Source organism: Halichoeres trimaculatus, unplaced genomic scaffold, assembly GCF_033239565.1.
Source record: "Halichoeres trimaculatus isolate MK-OKI-2021-1 unplaced genomic scaffold, fHalTri1.1 fHalTri1_scaffold_11, whole genome shotgun sequence".
In the NCBI taxonomy this organism is placed as follows: Eukaryota; Metazoa; Chordata; class Actinopteri; order Labriformes; family Labridae; genus Halichoeres; species Halichoeres trimaculatus.
In genome coordinates this window covers 32,648,701-32,669,212 of record NW_027437189.1, presented here as the reverse complement: position 1 = coordinate 32,669,212, position 20,512 = coordinate 32,648,701, and the positions used below count along the sequence as shown (strand labels likewise).

At 39.7% G+C, this 20,512-nt stretch overlaps 1 protein-coding gene across 2 annotated transcripts in view; it reads right to left on the bottom strand.

Annotated features, from left to right (window-relative positions):
* Positions 1 to 8,462, bottom strand: part of sema3h (sema domain, immunoglobulin domain (Ig), short basic domain, secreted, (semaphorin) 3H) — a 111,036-nt gene extending 102,574 nt beyond the window's left edge. For both annotated transcript variants that reach the window (XM_074681173.1, XM_074681174.1), the window contains exon 1: positions 7,888 to 8,462. In XM_074681173.1, coding sequence (XP_074537274.1) covers positions 7,888 to 7,996 — 109 coding nt within the window. In that variant the 5' untranslated portion in view covers positions 7,997 to 8,462. The remainder of the gene's footprint in view (positions 1 to 7,887) is intronic.
* Between the last annotated feature and the right edge of the window lie 12,050 nt (positions 8,463 to 20,512).

Below are 20,512 nucleotides of genomic sequence, written 5' to 3'. Positions count from 1 at the left end.
ATTCTTTTCGTTTGAGCAAATAAAATGAATGCAAGCGGAATATTTGGGTCCATGGAGACGTGGCTAGTGACAACTAAGGTAGGTTTCAGCAGCCCATCCCTTTCCATCTCTGTTGATAATGGGTGGATAGATAGTTCCAAGTGTCACCACTGATTGTTAATAAAGAGATATTCACACTCTGCTTTCAGAGACCGATTTGGTCAAAAGATAAAAACTTAAAAAATCTTACAGCTTCTCTAAAACCTCCACAGGGATCCCAAACAGAGGGCCTCCCAGTCTGCAACGAAAGCTTCCTGCTCCATTTCACGCTCTGCAAAATGTTGCTGACATTGTCCAAGTATCATCTGGTCTCTGGTGTGAAGAGGCGCTCCAAGAGTCAAACTGACCCCACATGTAGCAGCTCTGCCCTTTAAGACCACCTGACATTGCACACACACACACTTGGTGAAGTCTGAGAGGGCTAAGGAGTAGCACAATCCAATAAAACTGGACCCACAAGGACCCTAAAGCAAACTTCAAGAGAGGGTTGTTGCTGGGCACACTTCACCTCACTTCACTGATTAAATTACCCACAATTCACTGCAATACTGACTGTATGTTGTGGTTGTTTGAAAGTGCTGTCTTATAGAAATCAAAGAGGACTTTTTGTTTTTGCGGTCTTAAGGATTATCTACCAGCAGCTCATACAGCTTTAACAGGATCAGAGTAAACTTGTTACGGTACAAACAACTAAAGTCTGCACAGACTGGGTCTGCAGGTCTCCAGGGTGGACATTTGATTAGTTTCTTTCTCAAGTCAGTACACTGATCCTTTGAAGTGACTGTTTTCAGAGATGTAATGCATATTTCTGATCCAATACTAAAGTTATATTTATATCTTTCACACCTTTTAGTGCTCTTTACAAGTTTTCTTTTTGCTGTGAGCCGCTCCTGTGTTTCTGTTTTTGCACTTCAGTGGTGAAATCAACAACAACACGGTGAATATCCCTTGTTACTCAGATCTGTCAACATAAAGCCATTTTGTTCTCTATATTTAACTCCGATGAGTTTCAGCCTGACGAGGACCTTCCCGTTTCAGCAGGTGTGTTCAAATAGAGAAGTCCTCTGCTGCTGCCAAGTGACAGCTTTCATGTCAAAATCAAGACTTTCAGAGTTTCTCTTGTGTGACAAATTTCAAAAGCACAGTGGTCGAGCAGTTTTTCAGCCAGGAGAGAAAATGACAAAATGAGAACCAGTTTAATTATTATGACGTAAAGTGTTCTTCAACCAAAAGGTCCAGGAACTTTTAGATCCTGGTAAACCAGTCCCAGGAAGTACATGGTTCCTCTGGCCCACTCTTAGTCTGTGTTTCCATCACTAGCCGAAGATTTGGGGAGATTATCCAAACCAGGTCAGTGAAGGTCATATGAAATAAATTACAAAGCTAAGTGCAACTCACCATCAGAGCAGTATGATCATGTTTCACTACACAGCAGACGGATTTGTAAACACTTGAAACAGAAAAAATGCTTATGGGGACTGTTGAAGATCGAATTTGTTTCAAAAAGCACAGAGCAGCTTCAACCAGTGAGACACTTGACTGAGCCACCATCTAAAGCATGAAATCCTCCAGTGTTGGGCTTAAAAAATGAGATCGTCGATGGACAGCTCTCAGTGGAATGCATCCTTCTCAAACAGCTTTAGATCCTTCAATACTGATCTGGTCTGAATATTTTGACACATATATACGTTCCTGAGGACTTCTTCAATATTTCAACCATAACATGTAAAAGAAAAAGGTTATTTCACTTGGCTCTGAGTGAGGGCGCCACAAAAACTGCTCCCCCTGGTGGCTGGCTGCAGTAAAGGTCAAAAACTCTGTCCCCCCCAGTCATTCCATATGAGCTGTGGTCTTTAAAAAATTGATACAGCTCACAGACATGTTTATCACATTTGTAGAACATGCTGTGGTGATATGAAGATACTATTGAGCTGTTCAAGTCCTCTTTTTTTCTGAAAAGTTTCTTTTTCATAAGTTACAAGAGGTTAAAAACAGGGTTTTACCTCATGTTTCACAATGATTGACAGCTTCTGTTTTTTTGTGTAGTTTCTTCAGGAATAGTATGATATACTGAGCCATGAAGAGGTGAGACTCTTAACAGATTTCTTTTATCTGGCCCCTATCATTTTTTCCAGCGTCCCTCCTAGACTCTGCTGTGCGGACTCTGGCTGCACAATGGCACAAGTGCAGCAGGGGTATTTCAGCTTCTAAACTGTACGGTGGTAAAAGGTGGAGCTGTCCACTCTATTTACAGTAGAGACAGACTGATATAGATTTTTTGGGGGCAGATGCCTATACTGATTATTAGTAGGCAAGAAGGCCGATAACTGATATTTGAAGCCGATATTCATTTGCAGTCAAAGTAAAAACATGGAGTAAAAAATTATTAACAATACAAACTCCAACACTTTCCTGCATTCAAATGCCTTCAAGCATATGTTTATTAAACAGCTCCCAGGCTTAGCAGCATGTTTCATAAAGTTAAAGGAAAACTTAAAAAAAAAAAAATAGCTAAAGTTTTCTACTGTAAATAAATTTTTCCAAAATTTTGATGTAACTAATAAAACTAGTCAGAATTGAGTTAGTGCTGCCTTTTACAGGTGTATGATGCAGCTGAATTAATTTTCTGTTTGGTTTTACATGACGGACTTTAAATGACCATCTAGGGATTCCATAGTGTAGAAAGGGAGAAATTCTGTGCTGAGAAGAATCAGAGCCAAAACAACACAGTTTTGAATGGAATTCATATCGGCCATCGGATTAAAAAAAAGGCCGATGCCAATATGCCCCAAAATGCCAAATATCGGCCCCAATAATCTGCCCGGCCGATAATCGGTCTATCCCTAATTTACAGTCCTTGGTACTAAAGCTGTTGGTGGCTTAATATCCTCTGACACGTTCAGCTCACTCTTTAACCTGTAACATCGGGGCAGATTCACACACTTTCAGGCTCAAAGCAGACCATTGTTAAGGAGTTATTAAGGGACAGTTTACATAACAGTTTTAGGGTAAAACGCAAAAGTTTTGTTACATTTCAGCCGACCTAAAACTCAAACTCTTGAACAGCCTGGGATTCTTCTGAAACGCTGCCAACACCGTTGCCGTGTAAAGGGTGAGCCGGCGTGTCAGTTGAAACACTAACGTCACACTTCACTTAGCGCAAGCGCATTCAACAGGACAACAGTACCAACAGTACCGTTGTTACAATCGTCCTGGACTACCATGTTTTGCTTGTGCTGCTGAATCTGATGACTGTCTTTCAACAAAATGAGCATCTGTTGCTCCACTTCTGCTCTTAGCATTCACCAGTACACCAGATGATCACAGCCTAACTCTACTTCAGTGGAGATCTCCCAAAAGCGGCTTCTGGACAAGACAGTTACGCCGAGCTCACATTGGCTCCAGAACGGTTGCAGTCTAGATACTGTGCGGATTTTCCGCAAGCTGCCTCTCACATCAGCTCCAGATAGAGGCTGCGGCTGGCTCCGGTGCCGGGTGCGGAAACTGCACTCGCGAGAGGAGAAGCTCACCTGGGTTCACGTTCTTGTCTGGACTTGCGCGAGAGCTTTATTCCTCGAATGTTTATTATCTTTAATAACGTTACTTTTTTCTTTTCTTGAATTATACTTATAATAATATGGGATGTGTCATATAAAATGGGGTGACTTTCCACTTCAAGGATGAGTCTCTCATCGTCCCTTGTTGTCAAAATGTGACCTCGTGTCACCGGCTGTGATGTAATGTTTACATTTACTACTAGTGCGACTGTGCTGTCAAAGAAGAGTCAAGTTACATTTGTTTGTACACTGATTTTATATAAAAAAACAACGGATCTTCATGCCACCTGGCAATTCACTTCCTGTAAAGCTTGTCATATTTCATTCAGCTTGACGCAGACCCTCTCCAGCGTCCGGAAAAGATAGACTTCTTGCGTATTCTTTCCGGACTCGCACCGCATGGGGCTAATGTAAGCCTACAACAGTGATTTTAATGATACGGATTACATGCCGAAGCCGCACCGGACCCGCACCGGCTTCAGTGTGAGCCTGGGGTTATAGCGCCAACTACAGACCTGGCATGCTTACGACAGCGTTTTCAGTCCCTCAGCGAGATTTTCTTTCACTGCATCTTAGCATTTTGGGATGAAAAGTTGTCATGTAAACGGGGCCTAAATCAAGTCAATTACAGCTGTTAGTGATGTTACTCAGGGAAGACAGTGAAATACAAACAGTGTGGGTGCCATACTAATAAGATTTGTTTTATGTAGCCCCACAGTTCCTGGACATCTGAAAAGTACCAACGTCCTGGCAAAGTTGTTTTAAGGGGTACATTTTTTACCCCAGAACTAAATTTCGAGCCTTGTTCTTGTGGTTAAAAAGCACCTTTAGTCAGTAAAGTCTACAGGGGACGGCCACAACAAAGAAACAAGCCTTTGTTAAAAGTCGTTAAGGTTCAAAAAAAGCTATGTGACAGTTTTTCTGTCAGTTTATTCAAATTGTGTGTTGAATTAATTGGCATATAAAATACTTGCCATCTGTATCCCTGTTTGCTTTCTTAAACTCCATCATTATTCTGCTGCTTTAAAACTCAGTCACCAGGATGTGTTGGGTTTCTGCTACACAGCTTTAATAACATCCAATTTTCTTCAAACTGGGGCAAAAACCTTCGCTCCAGTGTCAGACTTGATTTCCAATTAGCCTTGAGCCTGACAGATGAAGGCAAATAAGAATGTACAGTTTGTCTGAACCGCCAGACAACCCCACAGTCAAAGTGTTTAAAGGCAGCTGAAATCATTTTGTTATTACAGCAGTTTCACAAGAAAGAAAATCGCCCGCTATCTGAGGGAAAACGCTTGCTGATGATGAGAAGGGAAATGACCACCGCGTGCAGCTCCCACAGAGATAGAGAGAAAAAACCACAAACACCACGGTGGCCATTAAAATCCCTCCACACATCACACGTTTTATTTCTGTCTTTCTTTTTCCTGTGATGAAGAAATAAATCACACACACACACACACAAAGCTCGCACAGTGATTCACATCAGCAAAACACACAACAAAGAGCGAGGTGGGCAGAGATGCTGGAAGTGAAACGTCTCTATTTAAGTCCACGCAGATACACACAAGCTCATATCGTCTCTTCAAAGTGGCTTAAACAGAAAAAGCTTTATGCACCGACACATTCAGGCACTTGCAACCACACACACGTACATTCTCAAGGACACACACACACACATACAGATACACACCCCGCTACTTAAGAAGCGCTTTACAATTCCACATTCAGATTTCATTAGAGCTAAATTCCCACCTGGGAGAATCCAACAAGGTTTCTCCTTCTCTCCTCGTACTTTCTAGGTCACCATTGGTCGACTTCAGCTTTATCACATCTACTTCACAGACCCTTTGTATTTCGGCTTATGTAAGAATGTGTAATCAGTTGCTTTCTTTCTTTCTCTTCTGTGTCTCTGGTAAACATGATTAAAGGGAGATGAGTTTATCTCACTGTAACTGAACTCGGGAAAGCTTTTAATTTGAGGCCGATGTTCTGTAAATAAAGCTGTGAACATAAAAGAAGAACTTCTGTGATGAGTACACAGTGCAGATATTTGCTTTCTCATTACTTTTGGCCGTCACATTTGTGCAACCCGAACAACAAAAACACCTCACATGGAGAACGTGTTCATTAAAACTAAACTGGGGTTTACTGCTTGAGAACATCTCAAAATTATCCAGAGACAGTGTTTATGGAGTTTTTCACCAAAATGTGAGAATTCTCCCACATTTCAGAAAAACATCCGGAGCGTCTCGTGCAGCCCCTCCTCACCCCTTCAGAGCACCCACAGGACGTGCTGCACTCCTGTTTAACACAGACATGTTGATTCAACAGCATGTGTTTATGCAACATGCTGCGAGGTAGCAATTAAAAAATGCATGAAGAAAAAAAGGAAGGTGAGCTCCACCAGCAGCAGCTCTACGTCTGACTGTTCTGTTTCACAGAATAAGAGACGAAGATTTCACCTCGAGGGGGAAATAGGTGTGGTTCTGTGTCTGTGACTGCAGGTTTTTCAGCACAAACTGCTGCTGCTGCATGGATTTCACTGTGGTGCACTGATCGGCCCGGGGCCAAGGCAAAATTAATTTGGTGCTGATTAGGATCTGGGATTTCAGCCATCAGATAATCATTTCTTTGTTAGCCACAACTGAAGCTAACAAACATGGACTATTGATTTTGGATCCTGTGGGGGCGTTTTTGCTGTCAGGCAGTCACTTTGTGACAGGGAGTCTGCCCGTGGATGTGAGGCTTAATTGAAGCTTGAAAAGTGTTGGCAAAGGATTTGGATTCTACGCATGGACACTGATTACAGTTTTACTGCTTTTACTTCATCAGTATTAATGATAACAATAATAAAAACACTGCAATTCAAAATTCAGACAGTGGATTTTTGTTGTTGTATCTCATCTTTGTCACTTAATCCACTCTGTACTAACATCACTTCCTTTACCAAGCACAGGCCTGAGATTTGGGTTTACATTTTTTATTTCTGAAAAGACTTTCAAAAGATGAAACAGTAACATTATAATCCAAACTGCTCTTTTTCTCAACAAACATCTACTGAGTGCTACTTCCTGGTTCAACTTTGACCTACTCCACTTTCTCTAATGGTGTTTACACAAAGCTTTCCAGTCTAATAAGAGACAATTAGCAACAGTCGCTTGTGTATTAGCATGTTTACAAACCCTTTGATAATTCAACCCTTTATTTACAATCATATCACATTTGATACATGAGTTTCAAAGCTCTCTGTCTCATCAAATCTTATAAAAAGTTTCCTTAAAAACCTGTTCAGAAAAACAAAAACAAAAATATATATTCTTTCCACTTCAGGATTATCTTTTCACTACAGGCAGCTGAAGTTGAATTTTGCCCCTTTTCAAAATGGCTGCTCTCTTGAAATCATCCACACACTTTTATTCAGAGCAATAAAATGCTAATTTTAAGAAACTGTGCAAGGAGTGACTTTAAATTTTTTTTTTTTTTTAATTAAAACAAGTATTTCCTGCATCGAGAGAATGCATATTTACTAGAAACTTAGCTGAAAAAGTTGCTAAAAGTGCCCAATTTATCAAATGTGATACAAAAAATACATCATAACAAAAGGGGTAAAAAAAAAAAACTATATTTTTTAAAAAATAAAAATTTTCTGGCTTTTTCTTTTTGATGGTTCAGGCTTTACGGGGTTAACTTAATTTTCTCCCCCCTTCTGACTTTGTAGATGTCGGCATGTTGTAAGCTTTCAGTAATTACAGTAATGAACACAACGTCAGTTTAATTGAGAGATGGTTCAGCAAGTCTGAAAAATCCGGTGAAAAAAAAATCCAGTGAAGCGTCTTAGAAATTTTACAGCTGTCCTTACACCATTATGATCCAGATATGAAACTCAGGAATAAAACTTCTGACGCAATGCCGGCAAGACAAATGAGCAATCAAACTCCCGAGCAGACCTCCCGGGGAGAGGAGAAAGTGAGGTGGGCAGAGAAACTTCACGACTGGAGGAGAATTAATTGTGTGGAGTTAAATAAAGAGCTGCAGAAAGTGCAGCGGTGTCACAAAGAAACAAAAAGGGCAGACATGTAAGGGGGAAAGAGAGGAGAAGGTGTAATTTGTTCTCATAATCGCTCATGACAACGTGTGGGCACTGATAAGACATGAACCACAAGAAGTGGGTAATGTCACCTCCTTCTGTGCGTGTGTGTGAACAGTGCCACAGATGTATCAGACAGTTACAGGATGAAGCACCTCAAACAAAAAAAACAAAAGAGGAAAGAGAAGAAAGAAAGCTTACCAGTGTGTGTGAACTGCAGTCTTGGTTGAGAAGCTCTCCACGCCCCTGCTAAGGTGGCCCCAAGGTGGGCAAGCAGGACCGCTGTCACCTGCCAGTACATCCTCCTCATCGGCAAAGACAGAGTGGGTTAAAATCTCCAACACAGCGCCAGTCCAAACCTCAGAGCTGCATTCAGCTGAAGTGTTGAAACACACACACACTTCAAGTCCAAAGTGTTTGAATCCAGTTTGAGCTCAAGTCACAAAGATGCTGAATTCACTCTTACAGTCCAAGTGAGTCAGGCTTCACTGAGTCCAGGTCCTGGAAAGAATTCAGCGCTCCTTATGGGAGAGCAACAGTAGCACTTACACACACTCTTTAACATCAGTGTGTTTGTCTGTGTGTTTGTGTATGTGTGCCTAAGTATGTGTGTCTGCGTGTGTGTGTGTGTGTGTGTGTGTGTGTGTGGGCTTCAGAGACGGACAGGGAAATTTATTCCAAGAAAAAAAACTAAGACGTCTCTCTGCTGCTTCCTCGCAGCTTGACAGCTCTCTTCTGCTCTGCCTCTCGTCCCGCTCCTCTCTGCGTGTGACTGCTCTCTCTCTCTCTCTCTCTCTCACACACACACACACACACACACACACACACCCTCCCTCTCTCTGGAAGGCGGAGAAGAAGGATCCCCGATCATTGTGGCCGCCCTGCACACACACCCTGCACACACTCACACACACACACACATACGCACACACACGTAGGAGCGCACGCCTGTTTAGTGTTCCAGGGAAACCTGGTTAAAGTGGAAAGGAGAGGTCAAACCAGCTCTCAGCTGTATTTCCATTCCTTCCCTTTATCGTTTTTCAGCCCATCTTATGTTCTTCTTCACATCTTTCCAACATATGACAGTGCTTTTCCCAAAGCTTTTAAAATGTGCAAAAACAATTTACCAAAAAAATTCGAACAAGAAATTAAATCATTCAATGATAAAAATGAAGAAAATTTAAAAAATACATAATGAAGCGTTTTGAAAATGCATAGGAAGTTTCACCAGTTAAAGATGCTATGAGGAGGATCTCATTTAATTGGAATGCCTTGCCCCCTTGTGGCCCAGAGTCTTTGCACACCGTCGTAAATTACTTTCAGCAAGGTGTGTGTTTGTTTTGGAGTTAAATGGAGATCGGATCAAAACAAATTTTCTTTGTTCAAGACAACTGTTTACTGGATTCCGAGGTAAGGTATTTATCAGAACAGTTATGTAGCGCTACGGTTTGAAACGTGACATCAAACAAACATTGTAGTAGCTGGCTGTATGTAATGCTTTAGGCACCAATATATCTGTAGGCTAAGGTGACAACAAGTAAACACAGTCAGTTTGTAAGTAGTTTAGTAGCTGTTTATATTAAGCTCAGCAGGCAGCTCGTTGCTCTAAGACAGTGGTTCTCAAATGGGGGCACGTGTACCCCTGGAGGTACGCAAGGGTACTTCAGGGGGTACGCAAGATTCAAAGATGTTTTCAATAGAGGTGGGCGATATATGAATACATTAATTATATTGATATATTTCTTCTACGAGAAATAAAAATAGATCTATTGTTTGTATCTATATAGTTGATTTTGCGTATCATTTAGTAGTTCATATCTCCACATGGTCTGCAAGTTCCCTCCTATTTCTCCTCTCCCTTTCGCTGTGTCCGCCTTTCTATCATATGGCGTCTTTTTTTTTTTTTAATTGAAAATATTTATAAAAATTTAAACATACAAAAAACAAAGCTCGAGGCTCAAACTCCATGTTCAGAACAAAAAAGTACAAAAATAAAACATATTTATTTTTTACAGTTCATATTCTGTGCATACATTTTTGGTCTTCTGGGCTTTGGCATTTGTGCAATAATTTAAGGAGATTAGATACAAGGACAACAGTGACTTAAATACAATAAATTTTAGCTTTTGATTGAAATGCTGACAGCTATGAATGTGATATTTGGCAAACAACAATATTAAATTTAACACAAAAACTTTTTTTGAGGGGAGACTCTTCGTAGCAAAACCAAAAATAATATCTTTAGAATCAATTTGTACTTCTATAGAAAGCTTTCTATTCACAAACAATGTTATATCTGTCCAAAAAACCTGTGTGTGGGCACATTCCCAAAAAAGATGAACAATTGAGTCTTCAGCACAATGACAAAAGGTGCAAAGTGGGTCAACATTTACACAATATTTTGAAATTACCCTGTTAACAGGATAACATCGATGCAGGGTCTTAAGGCATACCTCACGAACCTTATTAGTCACACAAATTTCTTAGGGAGAAGCCAAACAGAATTCCAATCAATATCAGTTAATTATCCAAAAAGAAATACAGCCGCTGGTTTACTGATAAAGTCTCTTATGATGAGATCTTTAATACACTTGTTATTTGTTTTGACACTCAAAAAGGGATCAGATACACATATCTCATATGGTGGTCATACGCTCACATATGGCGTCTGCTCCACCTCCCCAGCTCTGTGACGTGACAAACACCATTCCTCCTCCCCCTCCCATCACTCAGCGACAACACGAGACGGATTCAGTAGCTGAAGAAAAGTTAGTCAAAGATAAATGATAGCTCAATAATTTGGAGATGGTTTGCATTCAGTTTTTTAGACTACTAGCATCAAAACGTTTTCCATTAAAGACTGTCGAAAACCTGTTTCCTGAGTGCTGTCAGGCCTTTGATGCAGGATGAAACTGTAATAGCGATTGCTTCTGAGCAGAGTGCCGGCAAGTTAAAACAACAGAGAAACTGTTGGCCGAAAGTGCGCCACTTCAGCCAATCAGAGTAATCATACAGTTGCTAGGAGAGAGGGGAAGTTCTGGGAGTTACAACATGCGCGTCATCTATTTGTAACTTTTCACGTGTTTGGATTATATTGTTCGTGTGTAGTAGTGTGTATAGTATTTAGTGTACTTTATGTGTCAGAGTAATGAGGCACCTGATGGTTTTGTAAATAATTGTACAAAAATACCTGGCAATTTCCTGTTTTAATGCAAACAAGTAAATGTATTATTTACTATATTTATACATTAGTATTCTAAAATTACTTTTTATTTTTGCATTCTAAGTTATAACAATTAATCGCTGCACATGTTTCTGGTTTCCGCAATGAAAAAATAAAACTTTTTCCTACTCTGATTTTTTCTAACGAATTTAGGTCCAATGTGTTCATACGCCAAAATGGATACAAAATTAATATGAATATTGTATATCGGGACAAGACCTAAACATATCTAGATATGGATAGAATACCATATCGCCGGGCCCTAGTCTTCAAAATACACCAACCAAGCAAAATTCCTTTATCACCATTTATTTAATCAATGTTTGAATCCAATATAAGTTTAAGTTCATAAATTTAATACTGTATCCAAAAGATACTAAGAGTACAGTGCTATGTTCTATTTTTTTTTCCATCCAAAACTGTTTTGTGTTTGTTAGGGGGTACTTGGTGGAATAAGAAGCATATCATAGGGGTACATCACTGAAAAAAGTTTGAGAACCACAGCTCTAAGACATGTCTGTAATGTGTAACGTTAGTGAATCCTGGTTCTGTCCTGCCAGTCATCTACCAATCAGAGCTAACGTAACCTCACTCTTCATTTTATTGATAGACTCTCAAGTTTGAACAGACCACTGCAGAATAACTGCTGACTGTGGGAATAGACATTAGCACAAACAGTTTAGCCCTTTCAGCCTTTAGCTCGTGCTCTATCTCTCTCCTGTTTATCTTTCTTCTGCTCTTCTGTCCTTTTTCTGTCTGACAGTTAGGCTCCAGTGTCCACCATCACTACAAAATTAATCACAGAAATCGTTTTTAGCAGAGAAAAACACTGATCTCTCTTCTCACGACTAAACTTCGTCAGCTTGCGTGGTGTTGTCAAAGAGACTTAGACGTGCTGTAAATCAATCCAGTCCTGCTCAACCCAAATAGGAAGCTGAGAAGTAGTGATTAAAAAAACCTGTAACCAACAATACAGGTGCCAATGATCTCATTTTAAAGTGTGGATTACAATCAGGCATATATCTACAAGGAAGACTTTTCCTTTAAAAGAAAATTATATTTAAAAGTAATAACAGGTATAAATCTGAGAAATTCTTCTTTCCTGGAGTTAAGTCTCCTTCTCGAGTCTCCTCCTCCCTCCTCCTCCTCATTATTATTTTTTCTATTTCCACTCCCAACCCAAATGCAATCATTAAAGCCTGAGCCCCCTCTCTCGTTCCTGCTCTGTTATTTTCATTAAACAGATGCTCGCTGAGGTTCAGCAGCACAGGCTGAATTTTTCACCAGCTCAAGTTCAATCACAGGCTAGCGGGGACAATTTATTCATTCCACGGAGGATAAATAATGAATTTAGGTTGCAAGCAAATGAACAAGTATATATTCCCTCCAAGGGTCTGCGATTCCTTAATGATTTATTCTCCACACTTGTTTGCTATTAAATATTTCTATTATAGATTTTTTTTTTTGACCTAGCATTTTAATTATAGCATTAGATGAACTGTAACATGGTGTTAGCACAGCCTCCAATTAGAGCTGGTAATGGGATGAGGTTCAGTCAAACCTGGTTGTTGATTAACTTATTTGACAAAACAGAGGATCTGCTTGGATGCTGTTTAGTAGGATACTACTTGAACCTCATGTTTTTAATTTAAGCACGTCTGATTGTAAAACTGTTGGACAAAGTGCTTTTCTGATGCTCTGTAAACAAACTGTTAGCTGTAGTGGCCTTTTTTTTTTGCTAACCTTTCATTGTTGTTGTTGTTCTTGTGGGGCTTCACCCTTGCTAGGCGCCGCCCTGTTGGCTATGGCTGCCTCTTGCAGCAGCTCTCTCTTCTTTGTCCGTTTCTTGTCATTTTTTTCGTCTCTTTTTCATCATCTTTGTATTTGGAGTGGATCATTACTTTGTATGGTTCATTGTTGGTCATGTACACCAAACTTATTGTGGCTTCAGTGATATTTTTACTACTTTTCTCCTGTGTTTGTCTGGAGAGCTTACTTGTAACTATGGCTTCATTGTTTACATGTGAACTCAGCTGTTAGCAGCCTGTAGCATGTCAATGCTAACTGGTGTAAGGCCTGATGTCTTCTCACAAGGTGAGGAGAAGGAGGTGAGGACGACGTGGTGGATCTCAGGTGTGAGCTAAGAAGTGATGACATCGACCTGTCCTTCCATCCATCGTTATTGGGAACGTAAGATCTATCTCCAATAAGATGGACAAGCTAGCTGTGCTAACCCAGCAAGAGAGGGAATACCAGAGGGCAGAGTAGCATCATGCTATTCACAGACATGGCTAAAGGAGCTGTCATCTATTTTCTTATGGACCTTTTTGCACTTTCTACACACTTTCTTACTTTTGTTTTCTTGATTGATGCTGTGACTTCAATTTCCTTGTACTTGTTACAATGGCAATAAAGTTCTATTCTATTCTATTCTAAGGATCACATGGGAATCATAATACTAACCTGTTATTTTAACTTACATAAAGTTTCTGTGCTTTCAGGGATGTTTTGACCTTAAAGGTACAAAAACATTATTTTGGGCCCTATTTAGGTCGATCATAAGTCAGGACCACACGTATCAATTCTGGTCTTTCTTTCATAACTAACACATACACCAGATCAAAACCTTAAGACCAGTTGAATAATTGCACAAATTTACATTTCGCACTGTCCTATCTCAAGCAATTTGTTGAGAAAAGCAGTTAAAGTGAAACAGTTTGTTCATCAGCTAATCAAAAGTTTAAGACCACAGCTCTGAAAAGAGAAAATCTGCTCTAAAATGTGGATTCAGTCATTTCCTGTCAGGTATTCTCTCTGTCATGACCTCCTGAAGGCAGAGGCTAAAAATCTTTCTCTCTGTAAACGTGTTCAGATTGTTGAGCTGCATCAGCAAGGCCTCTCGCAACACGCCAACGCTGCTGAGGTTGGACGCAGTGAGACAGCCATTTTGACTACCTTCAAAGATCCTAAGGGTTATGGAACAAAAAAGTCCAGAGGTAGAACCAAAAAGATTTAACCAAAAACTGAACCTTGACAACCTGATGGCTTCAACGTTACTGACGTGACCAGGAGATCCCCCTGGAGATGTTTTCGCGGCGTCACAGTGGAGAGGCCGCCATCATGATCTGGGGCTTTTTCCTTCAATGGACCAATGGAGCTTCAGGTTGGTCAGGGGCGTCAAACGGTTGCTGGCTCTGTGGAGATGTTGCAGGGGGCCTCCTTCATGACTGAGGGCCCTGGTCTGTGTGGCATTGACTGGGTTTTTCAACCGGAGAGTGCATCAAACATGCGGAAATTTTTTTTTTTTTGAAGTGACGGACAAAAATGGTGGAGCTCCTTTTATTAATGAGTCCTTTTTTCTCCCCAAACTTTCATTTCTATTAAAGGGAGTTTGGTTTTTGTTTTGTTTTTTATTAGCCATGGCCTTAAACTTTTGATCAGCTGATGAACGGACTCTTTCCAGTTAATTGCTGTTTTTAATCAATTCTTCACTCATTTTTTTCTTCTTGCATTTTGAAACTCTGCTTACAGCCTTCATAAGATTGAACTTTAGCCATTTTTAAACTGGTCATAAGATTTTGATCAGGTTGATATATCACACCATCATTACATTAAGAGAAAGTGTGATGGTGGGTTCTGGAGCCAGTCCAGATGAGAAGTTGGAATTTTCCAATATTAGAATAACCATTTCATCATTGAAGTCATAGAATTGTTGTAACTGTGGGAAAAAAACACCAGATGGAGGATTTAGAGCAGACAGGTTTTTTTGCCATTACGTAACCAAATAATTCCATAAAACTCAACTAACATGAGAAGAATGTGTGCTATAACAGGTGAGGCACGGGAAAACCAGAGAAAACCAAGTGGCAACCTCTGGTCTAAGAGTATGAGACAATGCTGAAGTGCTAAAATCTGCTGTTTCTCTAGTGTCCGCTTGAGGCTGGCTCCAGAAGTAGCAGAAGTCACATACACACCAAGCTAAAAAAAAGCCATTTTCAAAGCAGAAATTAACCTATTTACAGCCTGGTTCAAAAAACGTCTCCTGTCTGAGTCGCTAATTTTACTACCAGCTCCCACTGTACAGGAGAGTGAATTTTTTTCTAACTCGGACGTTCAGAGGATATTATGATCGCAAGCTCCTCCAATAAGAGGCACAGCTGAGGGTCACATGACTGACAGGCGCCCTATGGGCCTTTTTCAAACTGCCCCCTACACACTCTCCCTACCCACTAACCCTCCGTTTGCGCGTTCTCGCGGAGTGTCCGCCACATTAAGGGCCATCCCAAACCGATCCGCGGGAAGGGGTAGTGGGCTCTAAAACCCTCCACAAGCGAGTCTGCACGGATGCCGACTCGCTGAACACGTGCAGCACTAAATTGTGTCCGGTGTCAGCCATGGAGGAAGCAACAGATAAATGTAAGTTCCACGCATATGTGCCTGCACAAACACTGTTAAACTAACACAAATATTTAATGATTGTCATGCAGATGTTCACAACTTTAAATGTACATGTCATTGATTAAGGCCTGCCTTGCATTTGTTCAGACAGTTCGTGTCTATTTGAGCGTTTAATATATAAAAAAAAATAAAATAAAATAATTTATTCAAGCGAGAATGAAACATGAAAAAATCTTCAATAAAAAAATAGAAATGCAGCCAAAGAAGCTTGGGAGTAAGTTTCTTTTGTATTTTCTACGTTATGTTTTCTTTTTTTCTTTGTTTATCTGTTTCCGCCTGAGATCTAGTGAAGTTTCTGTCCCAAAGCTGTATTTATACCCTACACCCAGATGAAGTGAACTTCATTCAGCTGCGAGTGTGACTCCATGACGGAGTGCACTCCATCATGGAGGGGGAGTGTGTAGGGGGCGGTTTGAAAAAGGCCCTATGGCTGTAGGTGAAGCCCTTGCCACTACCAATATGGCCGCTGTAGCTGATGTGCTTCATTTTCCGTTTCAGAAACAGACGGGTGACGTCGGGGAGACTTCGTCCATGTTTTATACAGTCTATGGGGAAAAAAAAATGGCTAGTATAAAACACATAAAAATGAGGTTAGGTACAAACTTTGGAAGATAAGAGAAGGACACATACCCAGATACACTTCTTTCATAGTTTAAATCTAATGAATTTGAAACAACTTTGTATTAACATTGAATGGATCTCTGTCTCCTTATGTCTGCTTTTGGACAGGAACTATTTAGGTTATTCTGGGAGCAGTTAGCAGTGACTATCAAATATTAGTTCTCCTTGGTATGCCCATTCCTCAAATCAGCAAACACAACTCTAAAATGCATCATAATGACTTGTGTTCTGTGCCTCAACCTCACCTCACAAAAACAGTCTGAATAATATCTGGAAAGCAGAGGTAAAATCCTTTTTTCAGTTCCAGCTCTCAAGCCAGATATACAGTCTTCCATCCTGAGTCAAGAAGGATTCAACTACAAAAGATTTTCTTACTTTACTAATTCATTTTTTTTCATATTATTTCCCTTGATTTAAAAAAAAAAAAACAGTTAAATTCCTGTTTTTAAATATACACTATATGTATGTTTTAAAAAGACTATGTATGCCACAGGAAAGTCAAAATATTACTTCCCCATGTGAGAGTAGTGTACCGCACCAAAGTCAGTGTCTGTATCCACTAAGCTATCCAGGAAAATATATATATATATATATATATATATATATATATATATATATGGCTTGACATTAACTTTTTTGGCTCACCAGCCACTGTGGCCAGTGGTATCCCTGACTTACTAGCCACTCAGTATTTTCACTGGCCACAATTTGTTGTTGGATAATTATGTTCAATATGATTAAAGCCAATGATGACATGCGAAAGTTTACTTCAAAAAGATTTACAACCTCTTTAAATGTAAATGACCCCTATGCACACTCAAAACAAGACTACATCAATGTTAAAATCCACAGGTCCTTAATCAGGTATTCAGCTCTGATAAAGTTGTGTGTAACATTGTGCTCCTTTCATATGAAAATGTCTTTTAAGACATAGTAGTTAAAATAGTAGTTTGTTATTGCTTATAATAAAATGGTAAGGGGATTAATTGAACTGATAAAAACTCAGCAAGAGACACTGTCCGCCTAAATATTTATTAACGATTGTAATCAGAAAATCATTTATTTTTTCATGAGAATTAAAATGAAGAGAGGTAAATTAAATTTCCTCAGAGCTTTCATCATCAGAGTCATCTTTTTGCTTGTCTCTCTGCTCCATGTTTGAGATACAATTCAACCCGCCAAAGTGGCCAGTGGGAGCGGCGGTGTTACCAGCCACTGCCGAAATCCACCCGCATTTGGCCGGTTGGCCTGTGTTAATGTCAATCCCTGTATATATATATATATATATATATATATATATATATATATATATATATATATATATATATATATATAGATAGATAGATAGATAGATAGATAGATAGATAGATAGATAGTACTACAAAAGGCAAACCTCAGGAAGAATACAACAAATGTGAAATGGAGCTGATCACATAACATTTTATGTCCTGACATGCTTAAGTTCTATTGTATTCTCTGGGTATATATGAGGCCATTTCATGTCAAAAGCAGCACTGCACATCCATAGCACACCAAGGGTGGAACATGTTCTCAAAAAATATCTCTATCTGTTCTTGTTCTGTAAATCTGTACTAAGTGCAAAGGTTAACATTTTGGCATTTTGCAATAACTCTTGTGGAAAAGTCAAGGAGGAACCAAGAGTGTGACTGTCTGTCATCATCTCAACACATGAGCCAGTGAGTCACAATCTGCTGCCTTTCGTTGCAGGATTTGTAAGAAGATAGTTGATAAAATGTAGTGGTTGTGTAACATTTCACAGCTTTGCAGTTGACCTGCCAGTCATGACCTGAGAGCTAAATGAAAAAAAAAGTTCACCAGTGATTCAAAAGTGCTTCCACAGAAGCAGAATTTGCATCGAGGTTCATAATTAACAGCTGACATGTGAAGTTTATGATGCTTAACGCTGGAAATCACAATGCCCAAAAAGAGGCTTGTAACCTCTTAATACGTCATCATGAAATCACAATGACAGGTTCCTCACTATCTATGCCGATAGGTCAGCTTCTTTTTTACATGTAATGACCTGTGACTTGAACAAAAAAGCTTCTGATTTCTTTTAACAAGTGACGTCAATTAGTCAATTACTGTCTGAGCTTTGTCTGCTGTGATCATTACAGCTATCAGATCTTACCGCGACTTTTGTCCACAAACCAAATGGACACACACAATTGCATCCATTTACTCATTCACATTCCCAGTGTTTCACGCATTGAGTGGGAATAGAGCGGTTAACGAGCGCTCATTGTCACTGTGTTGTTCAGTTTGATTAGAAATTGACCCTGTTAGCTGCTATAACAGCTGCAATTTTGGAAAGCGTCTATGGCAATTGGTGCAAATTCAATCAAAAGGGCAATTGTGTGGTCAAGCACTGAGTCGGATCAGGAGGCCACCAAGAAGTTTTGGAAACGGTGTTTAATGGGGTTATGCTCAGGGCTGTTTGCATGCCAGCAGCTCCTCTCTGCTAAACTCGTCCAACCATGTCCTTATGGATTTAGTTTTGTGCACAAAGGCAAAGGGCCTTCATCAAAGTGTGGCCAAAACTTTGTCTTTTAGCTGTGTTAAAGGCTATGTTATTCATTTTTGGTGCAATTTTTATTTAATTATTTCCCTTTACATCCTAACATACGCCCACTCAGTCTGTCAGTGTTCCCACCTGTCCACCTGTGAAAACAATACCAGCATTATCGTGCAGATGAAGTTAAAGGAGTTTGAACAAATGATGAGGTTCATGGTTTCAGAAATGAGCTGCAACATTACTCTCTAATTTTCTGTGTAAGAAAAAAAGACAAAAAATGAGCCCCACCAATTTACAATAAACCTGCCCAGATTTTAATTTTAATCTGGGCAGGCATCATCCACGCTGCAGGAAGAGCACAAAATTCACAATACACCTTTAAATGAAAAATCACTCTTTCAAATGAAAGGGGCAGTACGTAATATTTCAAAGTCATTGTCACATCAGACTGATGCAGAAGAAACAACTTGCACTATAAGTGAGCAACTTGGGAAATGAGAGAAGTTGCATTACTTTGCAGAAGCTGCGAAGAAGGAGTGAAATGTAATAAAGAAACAGAGAAAAAGGAGTAAAGAATGAGTAAGGATAGAGTGAAGAAGGAGTGAAGGAGGGAGGAAGAAAGAAGGAAGAAGCAGTAAACAAAGTGTGAAAATGGAGTAAAGGTGAAAAGAAGGGGTAAATGAGGACCTAAAGATTAACCCTACAGATTTAATACTTCTGTTGAATACTTTAACAGGAGTACTTTCCTATTTGACAAACACCACAGTTTCATTTATTTACAGACTGTCCTCGTTCCTCTGGTTTTACCAGTAGCAGCTAATCTAATACATCAGTAAGAGTATTTTGTGGGAAAAATTTAACACTGAGCAGAATTAAATTCACATTATTGTTGGAGCGTCTCTCTGACACATTTCAGGTTTCTCATGTGGCCCCCAGTAAAAATGAGTTGCCCACTCCTGTTTTGAACCAATTCCATGAAGCTTCAGGTGCACATTTGTGTGCAGCTCTTTCATCTTCAGAGTCAGAGTGACTGATGAAACAGGTGCCTCCAATGGGCTTCTGAACTCACTGCCACTTCTGAAAAGGCTTGGTCGCCTATTTTCTGGATTAGCTGCGTTTGCCTCCAAAGGCCAAATTTTACAAAGCGATGTGAAACAAAAAGGGCCATCCAATTGCAGGTTTATATTTTAAGTCACTCAGCTCTTCACTGCCTTTCCTAAGTTTTAATCATCATCTTGGGCAACTTATTGACTGTACTGGGTTTGTCCATGGTATTTGAAAGTTATTTGGCAAGTATGCAAGTAAAACTAGTGTCTGGGATATGCAGTCAAAGAACAAAAAAACAATGCTTTTGGCTCCTATTTTTTAAATGCATGTGTTAGACTACAAATCAAGCCTTTGCCAGTGGAAGTCTAGATATTCCTTTTTTTTTTTTAGGAAAGCGTATAAAAAGCAACTGTGTACTACTATTTGTGTTCATAAAATAGAAAGCTAACCCATACCTTATCAGTTAAAAGCACTTGAACTAGGTGTTTTTCCTTTTCAATCCTAAATAAGGTTTGTTTTTCACTGCTTTACATTCAAACCCTTGCACTTTAAAACCGATATGCTTGTTTGTATGTATGTGGTTGTTTATGTAAAGTGGCCACAACTTATCAAACCGAGTACTGAGTCGCAAGCAAGATAGCCAAAATTGAACTTATGACACAAAAATCTTACCAAAAGTTCGACTGTAGGTCGATTATAGAGTCCTCTACATTGGTAGGATTGTGCTGCCATCTTGCGTTTCTTCCTTCGCTCCTGCGTTCCTACCTGGTAATCACGTTGGAAGTCGAAAGGCATTGAAAACCCGCGATAACTAATAATCAGTTTTCTTTTCCAAATACGAAGTCACCGACCTCAATCTGTAACGAGTTGGATATCGCCAACGACAGCATCTGGAAAATGACAGTGTTTCTTCATCAATGAGGGAGAGAAGCAGCAGTCAT